This window comes from Leishmania martiniquensis, chromosome 35 (assembly GCF_017916325.1).
Source record: "Leishmania martiniquensis isolate LSCM1 chromosome 35, whole genome shotgun sequence".
Lineage (NCBI taxonomy): Eukaryota > Euglenozoa > Kinetoplastea > Trypanosomatida > Trypanosomatidae > Leishmania > Leishmania martiniquensis.
Window position 1 is genome coordinate 1877971 of NC_090170.1, and position 15139 is coordinate 1893109.

Consider the following 15139-nt stretch of genomic DNA (forward strand, 5'->3'; position numbering starts at 1 on the left):
TTTTGATGGGAGCCCCCCGCACCCCCTTGACGCGCGTCTTGTCTTCGCCCCGGGCGCTACCATGTCTTCGCCATTTCCACATCCCCTGCGCGTTCCGTCTCTCGCGCGCTCTCTCCTCTCGCCTCCGCCTCCATCGCTCGCTCGCTTTCTCTCTCTTTTTTTTGTTCGCTGGCACCTCAGTCTTCTTCCGCCCCCTCTCCCACAGGTCGCACACGTATCATTCGCGTCTTCTCCCTTTTTCTTTCTTTCCGCACCGTCGTTGCTTGCTGAAGGGCCGTTGTCAGCGGTTTGACCCTCAGTCTTTGCCATACGTTGCTCCTTCTACCCACTTTACACCCAGCACCGCCCTGCTGCTTCCAGCATGCTCGACTACCTCATCCCGATCGGTATGGCCCTAGCGGGCATCTTTATCATGATGTTCATCTTCCAAAGCATCAGCAAGTCGGAGGTCGGCGGCGACTCGATCGCTCCTGTTCGCAAGCCGCGCTCCAAGAGGTCGCAGCGTCCATCGCAAAGGTACGTGGACGACGTACTGGATCTCGCCACGGAGCAGCTCATTGCGCGTGAGGTCGCCCGGAGCCCGTCTGGAATGATCACCGACAGCAAGACTGTGGCGCCGCAAACGCTGGACAACATCCGCAACCGCCGCCAGGCAAAGGAGGAGAGCCACCGTACCAACGCCCATGCCAAAGTTAGTGAGCGCCAGAAGCAGTCGGCGAAGGAGCAAGGCTTCAAGGTGGTGGAGAGCCAGAAGAGTGTGCTGAAGCAGCAGGAGCAACAGCAGCAGCAGCAGCAGGAGAAGCAGCCGTGCGAATCGGAGGCCGCTACAACCATCGAAGACCTTGATCGCAAGCTGAGCCTCTTCTTCAAGAGCAACAGCTCCCGCAAGTTCAAGGAGTTGAAGGTGAAGGAGGAGGCGCCGCTCGACAGCGGTGTCAACCGCGGTCACGTTATCGTGAAAGGTGACTTCAGCAAGGCGAAGAGCTGGTAGACTCCACCGACGCAGTCTGTGCGCGCGTGTGCGCGAGGGAATGGACTGAAGGCTGGGGAGAAGATGCGGCATAGGACCCACACCTTCTCCCGCGCCGCCACCCTGCGGCCAAGTTCATGCGTGAGAGGGGTTCCGGTGGCCGGCATGACGGCGTAAACCCGTCGTTTTGAAGGTGTAACATGAGGTAACGGTAGCGGTCTTTCCTGCGCCTGCGGCTCCTCGCCTACTCGCGTCACCGCGCATCTACTCGTCGTCCCCCCTCTTTCTTTCTTTCTCTCTCCAGCATCTGCAATGGCGCACGAGTACAGCCCAACGTGCGACTCTGTCTTTTGTGCTGCCTTTGATGCTTCTCTCTTTCCCTCTTTTGGTCGCGTTCGTTTCGCATCCACGCGTGCGCATCGGTGCTGGTGTGCCGGGGAGGTGAGTTGGTACGGCGTTGATCCCCGAGGCAGCAGACACGGTCTCTTGAGGAAGATAAAGAGGGGGGCCGAATTGCGCCTCTGAGGGGGGGAGAAGACCATCGTTGCCACAGAGAGAAAGAGGTGCGTCGGAGGCGGAGAAGCCGAAGAGCCGGGCGAGTGCCAAATGCACCAACGGCGTCCCCCTGTGTGAACATTTCGGAGTTTACAAAGGGAGGTAAGGTCCTTGCCAGCGGCCACGGAGTGGTGGGGCGCTCATGTGAGTTGCGCACGTGCACTCGCCACCACTACCGCACCCTTCCACTTCCACTTTGTTTTTTTTCTTGCGTCGCTGTGCTCTTTGAGGACTTCTAGGCGTTTGTGGTCTGCTGTATGTGTGTTCACTGAGCATCGCCGTTGCGTGTGCTCACGTTGAGGCGGCAAACCGCAGCTGCTCGCCTCAGCCAGCGCATCTGCGCACCGCAGCCTTCTCGGTGGTGGGCTCAATCATTGAATCCTACCCCATCGGGACACCCTGTTCTGCTGGCAGTCGTGAAGGACAAGGTGTCTCGCCACATTCCTTTCTTGGTGTCGCCGCGCCGCATCGTGTATTCGACAGTGTGTGACTGCATGCGCATTTTCTGTTTCGTCTCGGCCTGTTACTGTCGCAGGTGCCTTTCAGCGCCGTCTCCCGTGCAACTCAACGTACGTGAGCCCTCTTGACGTTTCCGTTACCTGTTCTTCCTGGTGACGAGTGTCGCCTTCGTACCCAGTACCTTTGTGCTCCGTGCTCGCTCCGTGGGAAAGCCCAGCAACCCCTACCCGTACCACAGGCAAAACAACCTCTGGTGGGGTGAGGGCCGATCCCTCACGACCGAAGCGCGGCTCGAGCGGTGCATCTCGACCGATGTGGGCGGTCGTGTGCTGGATGGCGGTACGCCGGAGCCATCGGGGACAGTGAGGACGTCTGCGCCACGCCCATGATGGGCGACGGGCGAGTGCGAATCAAGGGCGTCTCGCTTGGCTGCCAGTGATCCGCCTGTGTGGGGATCGGGAGCCACCCCCACGAGGATGCACGAGGTGAGGCCTGGCCTGATGAGGGCGGCTGTGAGGCGACCTGCGAGCCGGGGGTGGGCTGAGTATGAGGCAGGGACCACGTTCAGCTGACCGAGCCAGCGCGCTGTTGTAAGGGCTCGCCTACGGCTGCTTTGCATGAGGCGATGGGCCTGGGATGGGCCTGACAGAGCGGAGCCGCGCTTTCTTTTCTGTGGCAAGGGAGTCGCCGCGTAAACGGAGGCTCTCCACGCATTTTTGGGCGCTCTTTCTTATATCATTTATGTTTTCGCCTCTCGCCATTGTGCGGTTCGTCGCGGGCCGGCGTAAGGGGAGGAAGCGGTGAAAAGATGAAAACAAAATATCGTAGGCGCGTCTCATCACGAGACTGTGACATCGCGCTGTGGGAGTGGCGAGTGGCTCCGTAAGCGGGTATGCGAGGAAAGTGCTGGGTCGCTATTCGTGCATCGAATCCCGTTCCCTCTCCTGCACTCTACTTGTGAAGTGCACGAGTAAACGTGTAGCCGTGCGTTCCCCCCACCCCAATCCCACCATCACACACGCACGGCAGCATTGCGGTGCCCCTAGCTGGCGTTGCCAGTAGGGCAGTGGTGCTCTCACTGGAGCTGCCCTTCCCCTCCTTCCTCTTGCCACGCATGGCAAGTGGACCCTCTCGGTCATGTCTACATCAAACACCCTCACTCCCTTCTCATTCCACCACACATCACTGTGCCGATGAACAATGTCACACGCAACGCACCCGCGCCTCACGGGGGGGGCCTTCTTGATCATCCGACGTCCAACTGCTCCAACACATCAAAAAAGCTCTTTGCTGTGCCTCTCCGCTTTTTTTCACTCGACCGTTCTCGACTTTAATTTCCTGATCTGTGTCATCTCGCCATTTTTGTAGCTCCTCTCTTCTGTTCTCTTTTTTTTTCGTTTCCTTGCCGTTTTCCTCGCTAGCCGATTCGGCTGCCCGCCACTCCCTTCCCCTCCTTCCCATCCCTGTCTCTCCCTCCCTTCACTCACTCAACACACGTTCTATTCTCTTTCTCGCTTCTCTCGACCCTCTGTTTCTTCGCCCTTTTTTTTTCTGTTCCCACGCTCTCTTTGCTGTTTTTTTTTCTTTTCTAGTCTCCCTTCTCTCGCCTTACACGGACGCCTTCCCTCTCTCCTCTCTTTCTGTCTATCCCTTCTCGCGCTCTTTGCAATTTGTACCGGCGGCCATCAGCACATACCGTCGTCGAGCCCTTGCAGTGGATTACGACCCACAACGGCGGACGCGCACAAGAGGACTTTGCTCGCCTTTTTTCTTGTACGCGCTGCTTCGTTGCACCCTACCCCCGCTCGTGAGCGTGCACGCACGCACGCACGCGCGCGCGAGAGAGTCCTCGTGAAGGTCATACGTATCGTTCTCAGATCCTCGTGCCCTTTTCTTTTTTTCACACGCGAACACAGCATCTTTCTCGACACTCGTTGAGTTCGAGGCGAGCCCTTCCCCTCCCCTCCCTTACCCTCACCATCACCCATCACACCTGCACCTCGCTGCCCCCTTCCCCGCGGTAGTGCTCGCGCCCTGTATCAAGTTCACTACTGCCGCAGACAGGACAAGGAGTGCATGCGTGTTCATACACGCAAGCACAAGCGAAGAATACAAGCCTTGCCATCTGCTGTCTTCTCTTGTAGTGCGCTGTACGGCTGCTGTGCACTACCCGAGTAAGGAGAAGCTCGCGCGCACTCTGCGCGCTCCGGAGAGGAAGGCGCAGGGGAGAAAGAGAGAGAAAGAGGGGCCTCATAGACAGCACAATACAAAGGAGCGAACAAATAATCAAAACAAGGGTGGAGAAGAACGGCGCATTAAAGCGGACCCACGGCGAGGACGATTGGCTTAGCGTACAAACAAAGCTTATCAGAACGCACCTAATCGAAAGGGATTCATTAGTCGAAGAGGCATCGAGGGCGAGGGAAACAGTCTGAATACGAAAGCACACGAAGCAGCGATAGCGTTAGAGGGAGGGGGGCGGTGTCACTTTTTCCCTCTTTTTTTTCGCGTGTGTGTGCGTGTCTGTGTGTGCCTCTCGTGTGGTTTTCCTCTTCGTTTCCTCAGTCTCTTTTTTTCTCAGTGGTGATTCGCGTGCTTTTCTTTACCTGCTCGCATCCTTTCTGTTGTTGCTGTTCCGCTTCTGCCATCTCGGCGACCGTCTCGACTTGGGACATAAAGCGGAGAGAGAGAGAGCAGGAGTGTACAGCTTGAGGAGAAAGTGTGAGTGTGTGCGCCTGCGTTTCAGGCATACAGTCCGAGCAGCGCGAGGGGCCACTGAAGCCGTGCTCACAGACGCCGACCACCGAGGCACAAGTTTTACGCTCCTGCCTCTCATCTCCTCGTTCCTCTTCCAGTGCTCTTCTCTTGCCACCTGTCCAGCTCGTTTTTCTTTTCCTGTGCTGCTTGCCGCCTTGGAGCTGGCTCTCGCACACGTACACGCAATAGCGACATCATCAGGTAGTCTTGTCAGAGCCTGGCGCATTTCTGCGTTGAGGCGGACGAAATCTTTTCACAGAAAGCATCTTACAGTTTCGTGCTCTCCGCCATCTGTTTCCGGCTCTTGCTCGCCGCCCCGTGGAGCGCTCGTCGGCACACGAACACGCACACACTTTTTCGCTTATTTTCGTCGTATTGTTCCTTTCGTAATTTCAAGAAAGCCCTTTTTCTCTCTCGTTGCTTTCGTGTTGTCTCGTCCACTGCATCATCTCTCACACACAGCCACACACACACATATATATAGTGCGCGCTTTTTTTTCCACGCCCCCCTTCCGCTTCTTTCCCGTAGGCTGCGTGTGCGTGTGCGTGACCTCAGCTCATTGCTTAGCCGCTCCTGCATTGTCCTCGCTTCACATTCATCATCTCGAGATTTTCTCAACGCCTGCCTGAGTGTCTGTCTCTGTGTGTGCGCGCACATCCTTCCTCTGTGCTCTCTCTCTCCTAACTTTGCACAGACTCACCTGCACTCGCACGCACCTCGCACGACTCCGGGCGAGGAAAGGTGTGCGGTGGAGGTTGATTCAGTGGCCATTCTTCACGATTCTCGTTTTCTCTTTCCCTCAGCTTCGCGTCTCGTTGAGTAGGCCACTCACACCCGATTACTGTCGGCGTTTCCCTTTTATCTACCTCTATCTTTCGCTTCCAACCTCCTCTCTCTTTTGTTGTGACCTGTGCGCGGTGCTCATCGAGCTCAACCTCTACCTCTTTGGGCCTTCCTGTCTCGAATGTGTGCTTGTTCTACCAGCAGCGATACTAGCAGACTGACTCACCCTCAATTTAGCAAGAGCTGTGCGCACGAAGCGACAAGTTTGTAGACTCCCTCCCCGCTCACACACACACACTGACTCACACACATACAGACGGAGAGAGGCAACCTCTTCTATACACAATCATCCCTGGTCTGACGCACCCCTTCCACTGCGCTCCCCCTCCATCTGGAGTCCCTCCCTTCGTCCTGACGGGCGGGCGTTTCTTCTCGTCTTTTCCGTCTGGCCGCCTTCTCTTGTCTCCGTTCCGCGCACTCTTTTCTCTGTGCCCCGTTTTTTTTCCCTTTGGTCTCCCTTTCTTTGTGTTGTTCTCCAGCGTGATTTTCCATTTATTGTCTCTCAGACACCACTTTTTTCCCCCGTGCATGGTGCTGTTTCGCTTTCATCGCCATTTCTTTTCGTGATCATTCGCCTTTCTCGTCAGCATCAAGAGCCGCACCCCGACCACTACTCGCTCTTTTTGCCGACCTCTCACGCCTCACGCATCTACCCGATTTCGGTCACGAACGCAGCTACAACGCACACCCAGCAACGCATCCAGAGATTGGCGGGTGCGGCTTGTCCGCAGAAAAGACGTCGAAGGGCGGTTAGGCAGCTGATTCTTCCCTTTCTCGCTTTCCGTCATAACTGGCGAGCTTCGGTCCGCCTACAACCACATCAGCAACCTGCCGTAAAGCGCATCTGTTCTGGTGCCCTTTTCACGTTCATCTGCGCTGTACGAGAAAGAACCTTCTCCGCACCCGGCGCGCCCTTCACACATGTCCGGCTTGGATGCCCATGGCAAGTCCATGGGAGAGGCGCCATCGGATCGACAAATGAGCTCTTCGTCACTCACCGCCACATCGCAAGCCACCCCCAACCCGGCCGCAGCGGACGGGGGCTCTGCCGCCCTCGGTGATGGCGCCCCTGTGGATAAGACGATGGACGAGCATGTGCCACCGGTCATTGCGCACGTCCGAAAGAACTTTGGCGTGCTTGCCCCCACCATCGAGCCTTTCATCTATCGTAGCGGTTGCCTGAACAAGTCAGTGGTCGATGTGTACAATAACCTGTCACGCAACTATATCGCCATTGTCGATGCTGCTCTCAAGCAGGTGGGATATGAGGAATTCACACTGCAGATGCAGATCATGCTGACTCAGATTCTGTCTGAGGAATTCGGCGAGGACACGGAGTACCTTGTGAACACCATTCTCACCTACACCGGCGCCGACTCCCTGTTCGTCTCCCTCCTCTCCAAGTCTATGCTAGACCAGGTCATCACTTACGCCCAGTCGATCATGAGCGGCAACATGTACGGTATGGGGTACAGCATGCAAGGCGGCGGCGGCGGCGCAGGCGGTGGCCGCGGCGCTGAGGGTGGTAGTAATAGCTACTACCGTGGAGCCCAGCAGCATCACGGATATCGCAGCGTCGGCGAAAACGGCGCCCCACGCGACCCCCGGGGCAACACCGTCGCCGCCGGCCCTCCTCATCACGACGGGGCCGCTCCACAGAAGCCGTACCGTAGCAGCGGTCTTCCGCCCCAATCCAGTGATCCAGGAAGGGAGCGCAGCAGCGAGGATTTGCGGGCGAATAGCGATGTACTCTCTCAACGCGAGGAGAGCCGGGACTGGGGGGGCAGTTCAGCGCCTCCTCGCAGCGCTCCTCCTACGGGGGGTGCTCACGTAGACTCTAGCGTCGGTTCCCGGGGCGGCGCCGCTTCGGGGAGCGGGATGGCCGCAGGTGTGTCTAGCCGAACAGAGGTGCCCGTGAGTCGCTCTATGAGCGAAAGCGTCACCGGGGCAGCAGTGATGCCGCGTCATACGCATCATCACTTTCCCCTCGCTACAGCTGCCACCGCGCCGACAGGAAAGCAGTCGTCGGTGGAGCGAGGCGGGATGAACGTCACGCCGCAGCACAACCTCCTCCCGCCGCGAGCGTCGCCAGCAAGCGGCCAACCGCGCGTGCCCACGCCAGGGGCGCCAAACGCGTCACCAGCTACGACAGCGTCCCCCCTGCCGACGATCGGACGCGGAGGCGCGAGCATCCCGATCCACCACCATCACCATCATCTAGGCATTGGCTCAATGGCAACCAACAGTTCCGCCACCAGCGACTGGGCTGGCAGCAACAATGCATCCGGGTCGCCACCGAGCATCAGCGCCTCTGTACAACGTACGCTGACCCCACCTACGCCGCAGTCTGCACCTATGCAGCCGCATCCACCACAGCAGCCACAGCCGACGCGCATCATGAGCATTCCTGCTCCTTTGAGTGTGCAACGCCGCACTGAAAAGAATGCTGCGGCGGCCGCCGCCGCAGCCGCGGCAGCCACGGCAACCGACAACGGCAACCCGCCGACCCATTCGGCCGGCACCAACAGTAGTGGCGCTGCTGTGGAGGCAGGGCTAGCGGCGCGTACCGCCTCCACGTCTGTTAGTGGGCAAGCGAACGTCCCAGCGCCACGCGGAGCGCAGGCGCTCGCTCACCACCAGCATCACTTGCCCATCACGCATCACCACCACCATCATCACCATCACCACCACTTCGCCGCGTCGGCGCCGGCTGCTGCTGCCGTTGTGCATGCGCCTGCCCCCACACACTCGCCATTGGTACCCGAGGAGCACGTTGTGAGCACTTCTGCCGAGCTGAGAGGTTCCCCAGCGCCGGAGGTGCACTTGGCCGCTAATCAGATCAGTGCGTCGACCCCAGGCCGCGTGGCATCTGCCCCTGCGACGAACCTTTTGAGAACTCCCGCACTCACACCAGCGCTGCGTGGTTTAGGTCGCATACCCGTCCATCATCACCACCACTTGCACTTGATGCTGAATAAAGTAGAGGTAGCTTCCCCACTGCCGCAACGGCAGCAGCAGCAGCAGCAGCCGATCTCTGCGCCATCACCGCCGCAAGCTCAGCCACACGTGTCACTCCCGCAAAGGCAGCAGCAGCAGCAGATTCCTACGGCATTTCAGCGGCAGCCGCAGCCACACATGCAGCCGCTGTCGCAACGTGTAGCCACCGCGATCGACTTACATGAGCAGCAAGAGCGGACAAATGCCGCCAACGGCCGATGGCCCAACCAGAAGGAGGAGCTTCGAGGCATGCTGCTGGCCGCACGTGTGTCTGAGAGCGCCATTGCGTACTTGTTGACCGAGGTGAACGTAGAAGAAGTGCGAGGCTTAAAGTACGTCGACTTTGAGAAGAAGCTGCGCAGCGGTATTCCACTCATGCTGGATCGCCAGCGCATCCGCCAGGTGCTGTCCAGTACCGCGGCGTTGCAGGGCCAGTCAAGCGACAATGACGATTGCATGTCGAACCCAAACCGGAAGATCGCCACCGTTGAGGTAGGCACTGAAGAGGAGGGAGGCGGGTCTGCTCTGCCTCGGCGACCCCAGATCATTTCTAGTGGCGTGCAGAGCCCCGTGACGCCGCAGCAGCCTTCGCCTGTGAGCAAGGCCGCGCTGCAGGTGCCGCAGCCTCGCACGAAGATGCAACAGCAGCAACAGCAGCAGACGCAGCCGTCGATCAGCAGCGGCAGCGCCGCAGCCTCACCAGCAGATGCAAGCTTTACCCCACCGGAAAAGGGGACCGACAAGCACGAGAGCGTCCCCAAGATGGAAAGTCCGACAACAGCCAGCGGCGCGCCCACCTCTCCGATTCCGGCCCCTACTCCGGCGCCGTCCCCCAACAGTAGCTACAGTCCTAGTACTCGTAATGAGGAGCCCGATGATAGCCGTGAGGAGGAGCAGCGGCGTGGAAGCGGCCGCCGCGGCGGCAAGCGCGGAGGCCTAGGCCGGGGCAGCTTCAGCTCCTCGCGCGTGTGCAGGTTCTTCGGGACTGCAGAGGGATGTCAGTACGGAGACAAGTGCCACTACATGCACAACAAGTGAGCTTACATCGCAGCCCGTTTGGTCGATGGGCCAATAAGGGCTTTCAGCCACTTTGACAGAGGTGTAAAGACGGGTGCTACCGTTGCTTGAATCTGGGCATCCGCGTGCACGCCTCTTTTTCTCTTCTGCCGCAGACACCTGACGAAACCCGGTAGGCGCTCCCGCTGCTTTTATCTTGCTTCAGCTCTGTCCCACAGCTGCAGCCGTCGTGGAGTGGCTGCTTGTGTTCTAATGGGCGTTGTGCGGGTAGCCGTCGGCGGCGCACGTGTACGAATTCAACTCGTGTGTGTGTGTGGTGGTGGTGGTGGTGGTAAGAGGCTGGGCGAATCTCTTTTAGCGGTTAACCTTTTGCCTTTGCTTGTTGGTTCGGCGGCGCCTTAACTGCTGACTTCCTCTTGTGCTGCGCGTGTGTACAATAGGCGTGGCACATGCTCCTCCTTTCCTCACTCACACTCACCTCTCCTCGTGTGACCGTTTTCTCTGTGGCCGATCGACCTTGTCCCTGACCTGGGCTGTTTTGTCGTAGACGCACCTATATTGAACACGCCTTTCGCTTAGTCTTCTTCTCGTTTGCTCGTCTTGTTACTGCACCATTGCCGTTGTGTGTGTGTGCTGTTCGGTTGTCTCCGTGCTGTTTGTTGCCTTGGCCGATTGGTGCGCACCTGTGCAGCTGCGCGTTTCTCTCTTTCTTCCCTCCCTCTCTCTCCGTGTGCGTTTACTCGGTTGCTTGTTCGAGTGCGGTGCTCACAAGCCCCCTTCGTTCTCTTCGGCTCTCTTGGCATCTTTCTTGTGCGCTTGAGACAGGCGTTTTGTTTTCCCATTCTCTTTCACCTCTTTTTTTTGTTCTCTTGCGATCTACGGAGAACACCAATGTTAACAAGAAAGAGAGAAGGAATCGCAGAAGGGAGGGGGAGGGGTGGAGTGGGTGGGAACGAAGCAGTGGCATCAGTGCTGAACACACTTTTTTTATATTCTGATTCGTCTTGACGCGGACTCGCAGCGGCATGTCGTAACCACCTCCTCCTCTTCCTCTTTCGCGACTTGGCCGCATCCTGTTTCCCTTCAGCCCAGCCACCATAACCGAAAGCGAAAGAGTAGCGGATGAGTGCGAAATCGAAAAAAAAGGAGAGGGGGTCGAGCGCGCATGAGTCTTTCCGTGGTCTCCCCTTTACTACACGATTTCGTTCGGTGAGCCGCATTGTCCGCAAGTACGTCTCCTCACTCTCTTTCTTTATATCTGTTTGCTGTTTGTTTCTCTGTGCGTTCCCTTTTTTTTTGCATGTGCTCTGTAAAATGTTTTTTTTTTACTTTTCCTTCTCCCACTTCGTTACTTCTTTTTTCTGTTCTTTCGTATTTTGTGCTGTATTAAAAGTTCTTTTTTTTTTTGCGTTTATGTTCTCTCTGTCGTTCTTTTGTAAGGCTCTCTTTTTCACTGTAAGCTTTTTAGTGTAACGCTCGAAATCACACACTCACACGCACACGCACCGACAGACACACAAAACGCCAACACCACCGGAAAAGCTGCACGTACCTACACACATACACATCTTTCATACACCACAGGCACGCGAGCTTTTTTCTTTCGTTCGGCGTACACGCGCACACCGACGCAGTGGGCTGCGTTGCCGCTTAGTACACATGTGCATAAACCCCCGACACCAACGCTGCCAACCTCTCGATTTCTCCTTTATATAATATTTTGTCAGCTGGCCGCCTCCTCACCACATTCCCGCAGTGCAGTTGCCTGAAAAGATGGCGATAACGAAGATAACAGCAGGAGTCGATCGTTGGTGGCGCCTCCACCTCATGGGGACCCCTCTTTCTGTTCCCGTAAAGGACAGCCTGAGTGAATTTGACGCGTGAAGGGCTGAGGGGAGTCGTTCTCATGTGTAGGATCTCCTACGCACATCAGTAATGCGCTTCCATTTTAGGACACGCTCTTTCCTCTTGGCAGATGACCTCGTAGACAAGGAGCGAACGCTGCGGAGCGAAGAAAAGACCCACCCTACACCTCTCTCACAACGTCCATTGCAACCGCCACGATGAGCTTGCTCTCTCTTTCTCTTTTTTTCGCTTCCTTTTTTTTTATCATTGCATTTCGTGCTATAAGGTCTACGTGTCTTCCCTGTGCATGCCTCCTCCTCGTGATTTGTGTGTAGCCTGTGGGTTGCCCCTGCGAACTCAACGCTATCTTGTGGGACACCTCTCTTGCTTCTGTTGGCCCACACTTCGCTTTACTCGGCTCGTGAGGTGGGAGCATGCGAGGGTCCTTCTTGAAGTACAGGTTCACCCACTTGCAAGGGCACCACAACGGACGCCCATCTGAGGGCGAGACCTAAGTGAGAGACAGAGAGAAGGCCGGGCTACTTGAGTTGTCAGGCACCCTCCCTACGTTGTCCTCGCGTCACCAACAGGTCAGGTGACCTCTTATTTCAACGTTCTCTCGCGGGGGGACTGTGAGGACGAGACATCTGCAGCCTGCAACACGGACGCCCCAGTCAGCTTCGCTCAAGGTGTGCTGGCTCGCTGTGCTTCCTTATCGGGTGTGTACCTAAAGAAAAAAAACACTCTTCTTTGCGTGCCTGTGGACAACGATTAAGGTAACGCACTCTGCGTTGCCGTATCTCTCGCCGACACACACACACACACACACACGGACACGTACACACGCGCGAAATGAGGTGTCGTGCTCGCAGCTCTCATGTCGTGCACGGGATAAGTGCTCTTCTTCCCGATCCCCCCCCCAATCTGACGGCGCGCCGTAGAGGCGTATTCCTCTTGTTACTCTTGTGTTAGCAATGCGCTGGCCGACCGATACGACCTCGTTTTATGACCATGCCTGTGCGTGTGTGCCGGTGCACGGTTCTTGTCCCCTTACTACTTCGCATACCCACATCCGAGCAATGTTTGCATCCATCTGTCCATTTTCCTATGTGTACGTGTGCCCGTGTGTATGCATGTAACTGTTTGCTTTCTTCTCGTGTATACGCGAGTTCACGTGTGTGTGTGTGTGTGTTTGTGCCTGTGAACGCTTGTGTACGTCTTTCCCTCCCTCTCGTTTTTTTTATTTACTTCTGCCTTTTCTGAGCGTGTGCGTGCACGTTAATGATTCGCCTCTCTTCGTTTCTTTTCGCTTCCTGTTTTGTGTGTGTGGTCTTATGTCTAAGTTGCGTGTTTAAACAAACGAGCAAAACATAAGAGCAAAAAAAAATACAACGGATCCCTCGCCTACCACTACAGCACTGCGAAAAGAGATTCCATTGCCGCCATCCCTCCCCCAACCGACCAACCAACCCACACACCACCTGAGAGATCTTGAGTAAGATACGTAATCGTTCTCAGAGGAGGAGAAAGAAAAAAAAGCAAAAGTGACGCCGAAAAAAAAACACAACACTTGCGTGCATGCACGCGTGCAGCCCCCCCCCCCACCTCCCCCACCTCCCGGCTAAGGGGCAGCAACCGCCAAGAAGACGTCTTCTCCAATCGAACTGGCAGCAAAGGTGGCGGAATGGCATCCCATGCGCCGTACAGCTCGCTCTCTGTGTCGTAGGAGAGGACTGTGAGGAGGTCGTTGACCCCGCACGGCACTGCGCCCGGTTTTGCCTCTTCCTCCTGCGACTCGGCATCTCCTTTTACGCAGCGCTCACGAAGCTTTCGTCCTTCGTCATGTATGGGAGGAAGTGTAAAGGGGCGCGTTAGAGCTGAATGGCAGTTTTTCCATTGCGTTTCTGCTCCTGACCAACGTCTCAGGGGGGTGGAGAGGAGGAGAGGGGGGGGCCGGTTGTGGGAAGGGGGGGACGATGCCGGGAGATGCTGCATTAGCGGTACACTCTCTCTTTGCCTCGGGCCTCTCTCTGCCGGGGTCTTTTCTTTTGAGTCGCTCACGATCCTCTAGCCTTTACCTCTCTTTTTTTTATCGCTTCACCTCACGATGGTGAGAGCTCTTTTGTTTTTCCTCCTATCGGCGGCGCCGTGACTTCCGCAGAATTGGCGCTTCGCCGCCGGCTAATTTTTTTTTTCGTCCGTCGTGCCTGTGTCTGCGTGTGTGTACTCTGTGGTAGTGGTGGCGGGCGCATCCTTCCCTCAACAGGCCACGAGAAGACGCAGCGTGTCTGCGTCTCTATAAAAGTCGCTCATTTTTTTTATTTGGGTCTTGCTTTGTTTTCCTTTCGGCGGCCACAGAGTACCTGGGCATGAATTCGTCGCCCACCGTTCCTGTGGCGGCTTTAGCGGGGTCGAGCAGCCCGCCAGGCTCACCCAGCAGCGCCACGGCCCCAGGTTCGCCGACATCCTCCTCCCTTATGACCAGCGCAGCCGTGCTGCCACCGAGCGCTTCGACGCCTCTGACGTCGCAGACAGGTGCTCTTACTGTCGGCGCCACTTCCCGTTCTGGAGAACTACCTGGCGATTCCCCGTCGGCCCCGTCGGCCAATGCAGCGGTGACAACCAGCGGCGCCACCGGCGCAGCCGCCACGCCTTCGACGGATACGAATGCGCTCAACAGCGGCAGAGGCGCCGGGTACGGTATGGGAGGCGGCTACGCTATGGGCTTGGACCCATACGGTATGGGTGGAATGTACGGCGGCTACGGCGGGCTCGGCATGGGTGGTATGTATGGCGGCCTTGGAATGATGGGCATGGGTGGGATGGGCATGTACGGCATAGGCATGACCCCCGATGCGCAGCGTGCACAGACGATGATGTTCATGACGAGCCGCATCATGGAGCTGTGGGGAATGTTTTCGCAAGTCATGCAGATGACGCTCAGCAGTACCGTTCAGTTTGTCGGTGAGTATGTCGGTATCAATCAACGCCTAGGGCAGCTTGAGGAGGAGAACCTGAATCATGAGGAGCGCTACACGAACCGCAAGTACGAGCTCCGCAAGGCCCTCTCCGATATTCCGCGTGAGCAGCGATATGTGCCGAAGCCACTGCGGATCCGGAAGCAGAAGAGATCCTCTTTTCTCCGTCGCCTCATCCTTCGTCTGCTTCGCCACGTTGCTCTCTTTGCGGCCGCCTACTTCCTCTCGAAGCGAGTTTTGCCGTCGATGATGACTCGCTCCGGGAAGAAGCTGATCGAGACGTCTGCTTGCGACGCAGTAGCCTCTTCTTCAAACTGCAAGATTAACTTCTAGTGGGCAACCGAGGCACCTCTTCGTCACCATTGGAGACAGAGATGAGGGGTTGTGGTGATCGTGTCAGTGGAGGGAATGTGAATGGATGACCTGCATTTCTTTTTTCCTCAATTTCTGCGTCAGGGCAACGGCCCGGCGAATCCATTGAATGATTCCTCTCTCTTCCGTTGTGCACCTGCTCTCTCTCTCTCTTTCTTTCTTCACTCTGTCCCACTCTGCCTCAGTTGTCCTTTCCTGTTCCTTCCCCTTTGTGCAGACCAGAACCAAGAAAAGAATGGAGGTGGCGTTATGGTCGTGCTGCCTGGCATTGGCGTACCCTGCGCTGGCGGTGACGCCCCGCTGTGCTTAGCCCTTGCCATGCGTACATGCGTCGCCTGGGTAGAC

The 15139-nt window shown here is 57.0% G+C and overlaps 3 protein-coding genes across 3 annotated transcripts; all 3 read left to right on the forward strand.

Annotated features, from left to right (window-relative positions):
• Window positions 1-361: 361 nt before the first annotated feature.
• On the forward strand, window positions 362-991 carry LSCM1_01254 (uncharacterized protein; the record flags this gene model as incomplete). The annotated part of the gene is made up of 1 exon (XM_067318876.1): window positions 362-991. One exon carries the CDS (start codon window positions 362-364, stop codon window positions 989-991), a length of 630 nt encoding a protein of 209 aa, XP_067174981.1.
• Window positions 992-6506: 5515 nt separating this feature from the next.
• LSCM1_01255 (uncharacterized protein) lies at window positions 6507-9620 on the forward strand (the record flags this gene model as incomplete). The annotated part of the gene is made up of 1 exon (XM_067318877.1): window positions 6507-9620. One exon carries the CDS (start codon window positions 6507-6509, stop codon window positions 9618-9620), a length of 3114 nt encoding a protein of 1037 aa, XP_067174982.1.
• Window positions 9621-13813: 4193 nt separating this feature from the next.
• On the forward strand, window positions 13814-14755 carry LSCM1_01256 (uncharacterized protein; the record flags this gene model as incomplete). The annotated part of the gene is made up of 1 exon (XM_067318878.1): window positions 13814-14755. The coding sequence occupies one exon, from the start codon at window positions 13814-13816 to the stop codon at window positions 14753-14755; it is 942 nt and encodes a 313-aa protein (XP_067174983.1).
• Window positions 14756-15139: the final 384 nt, after the last annotated feature.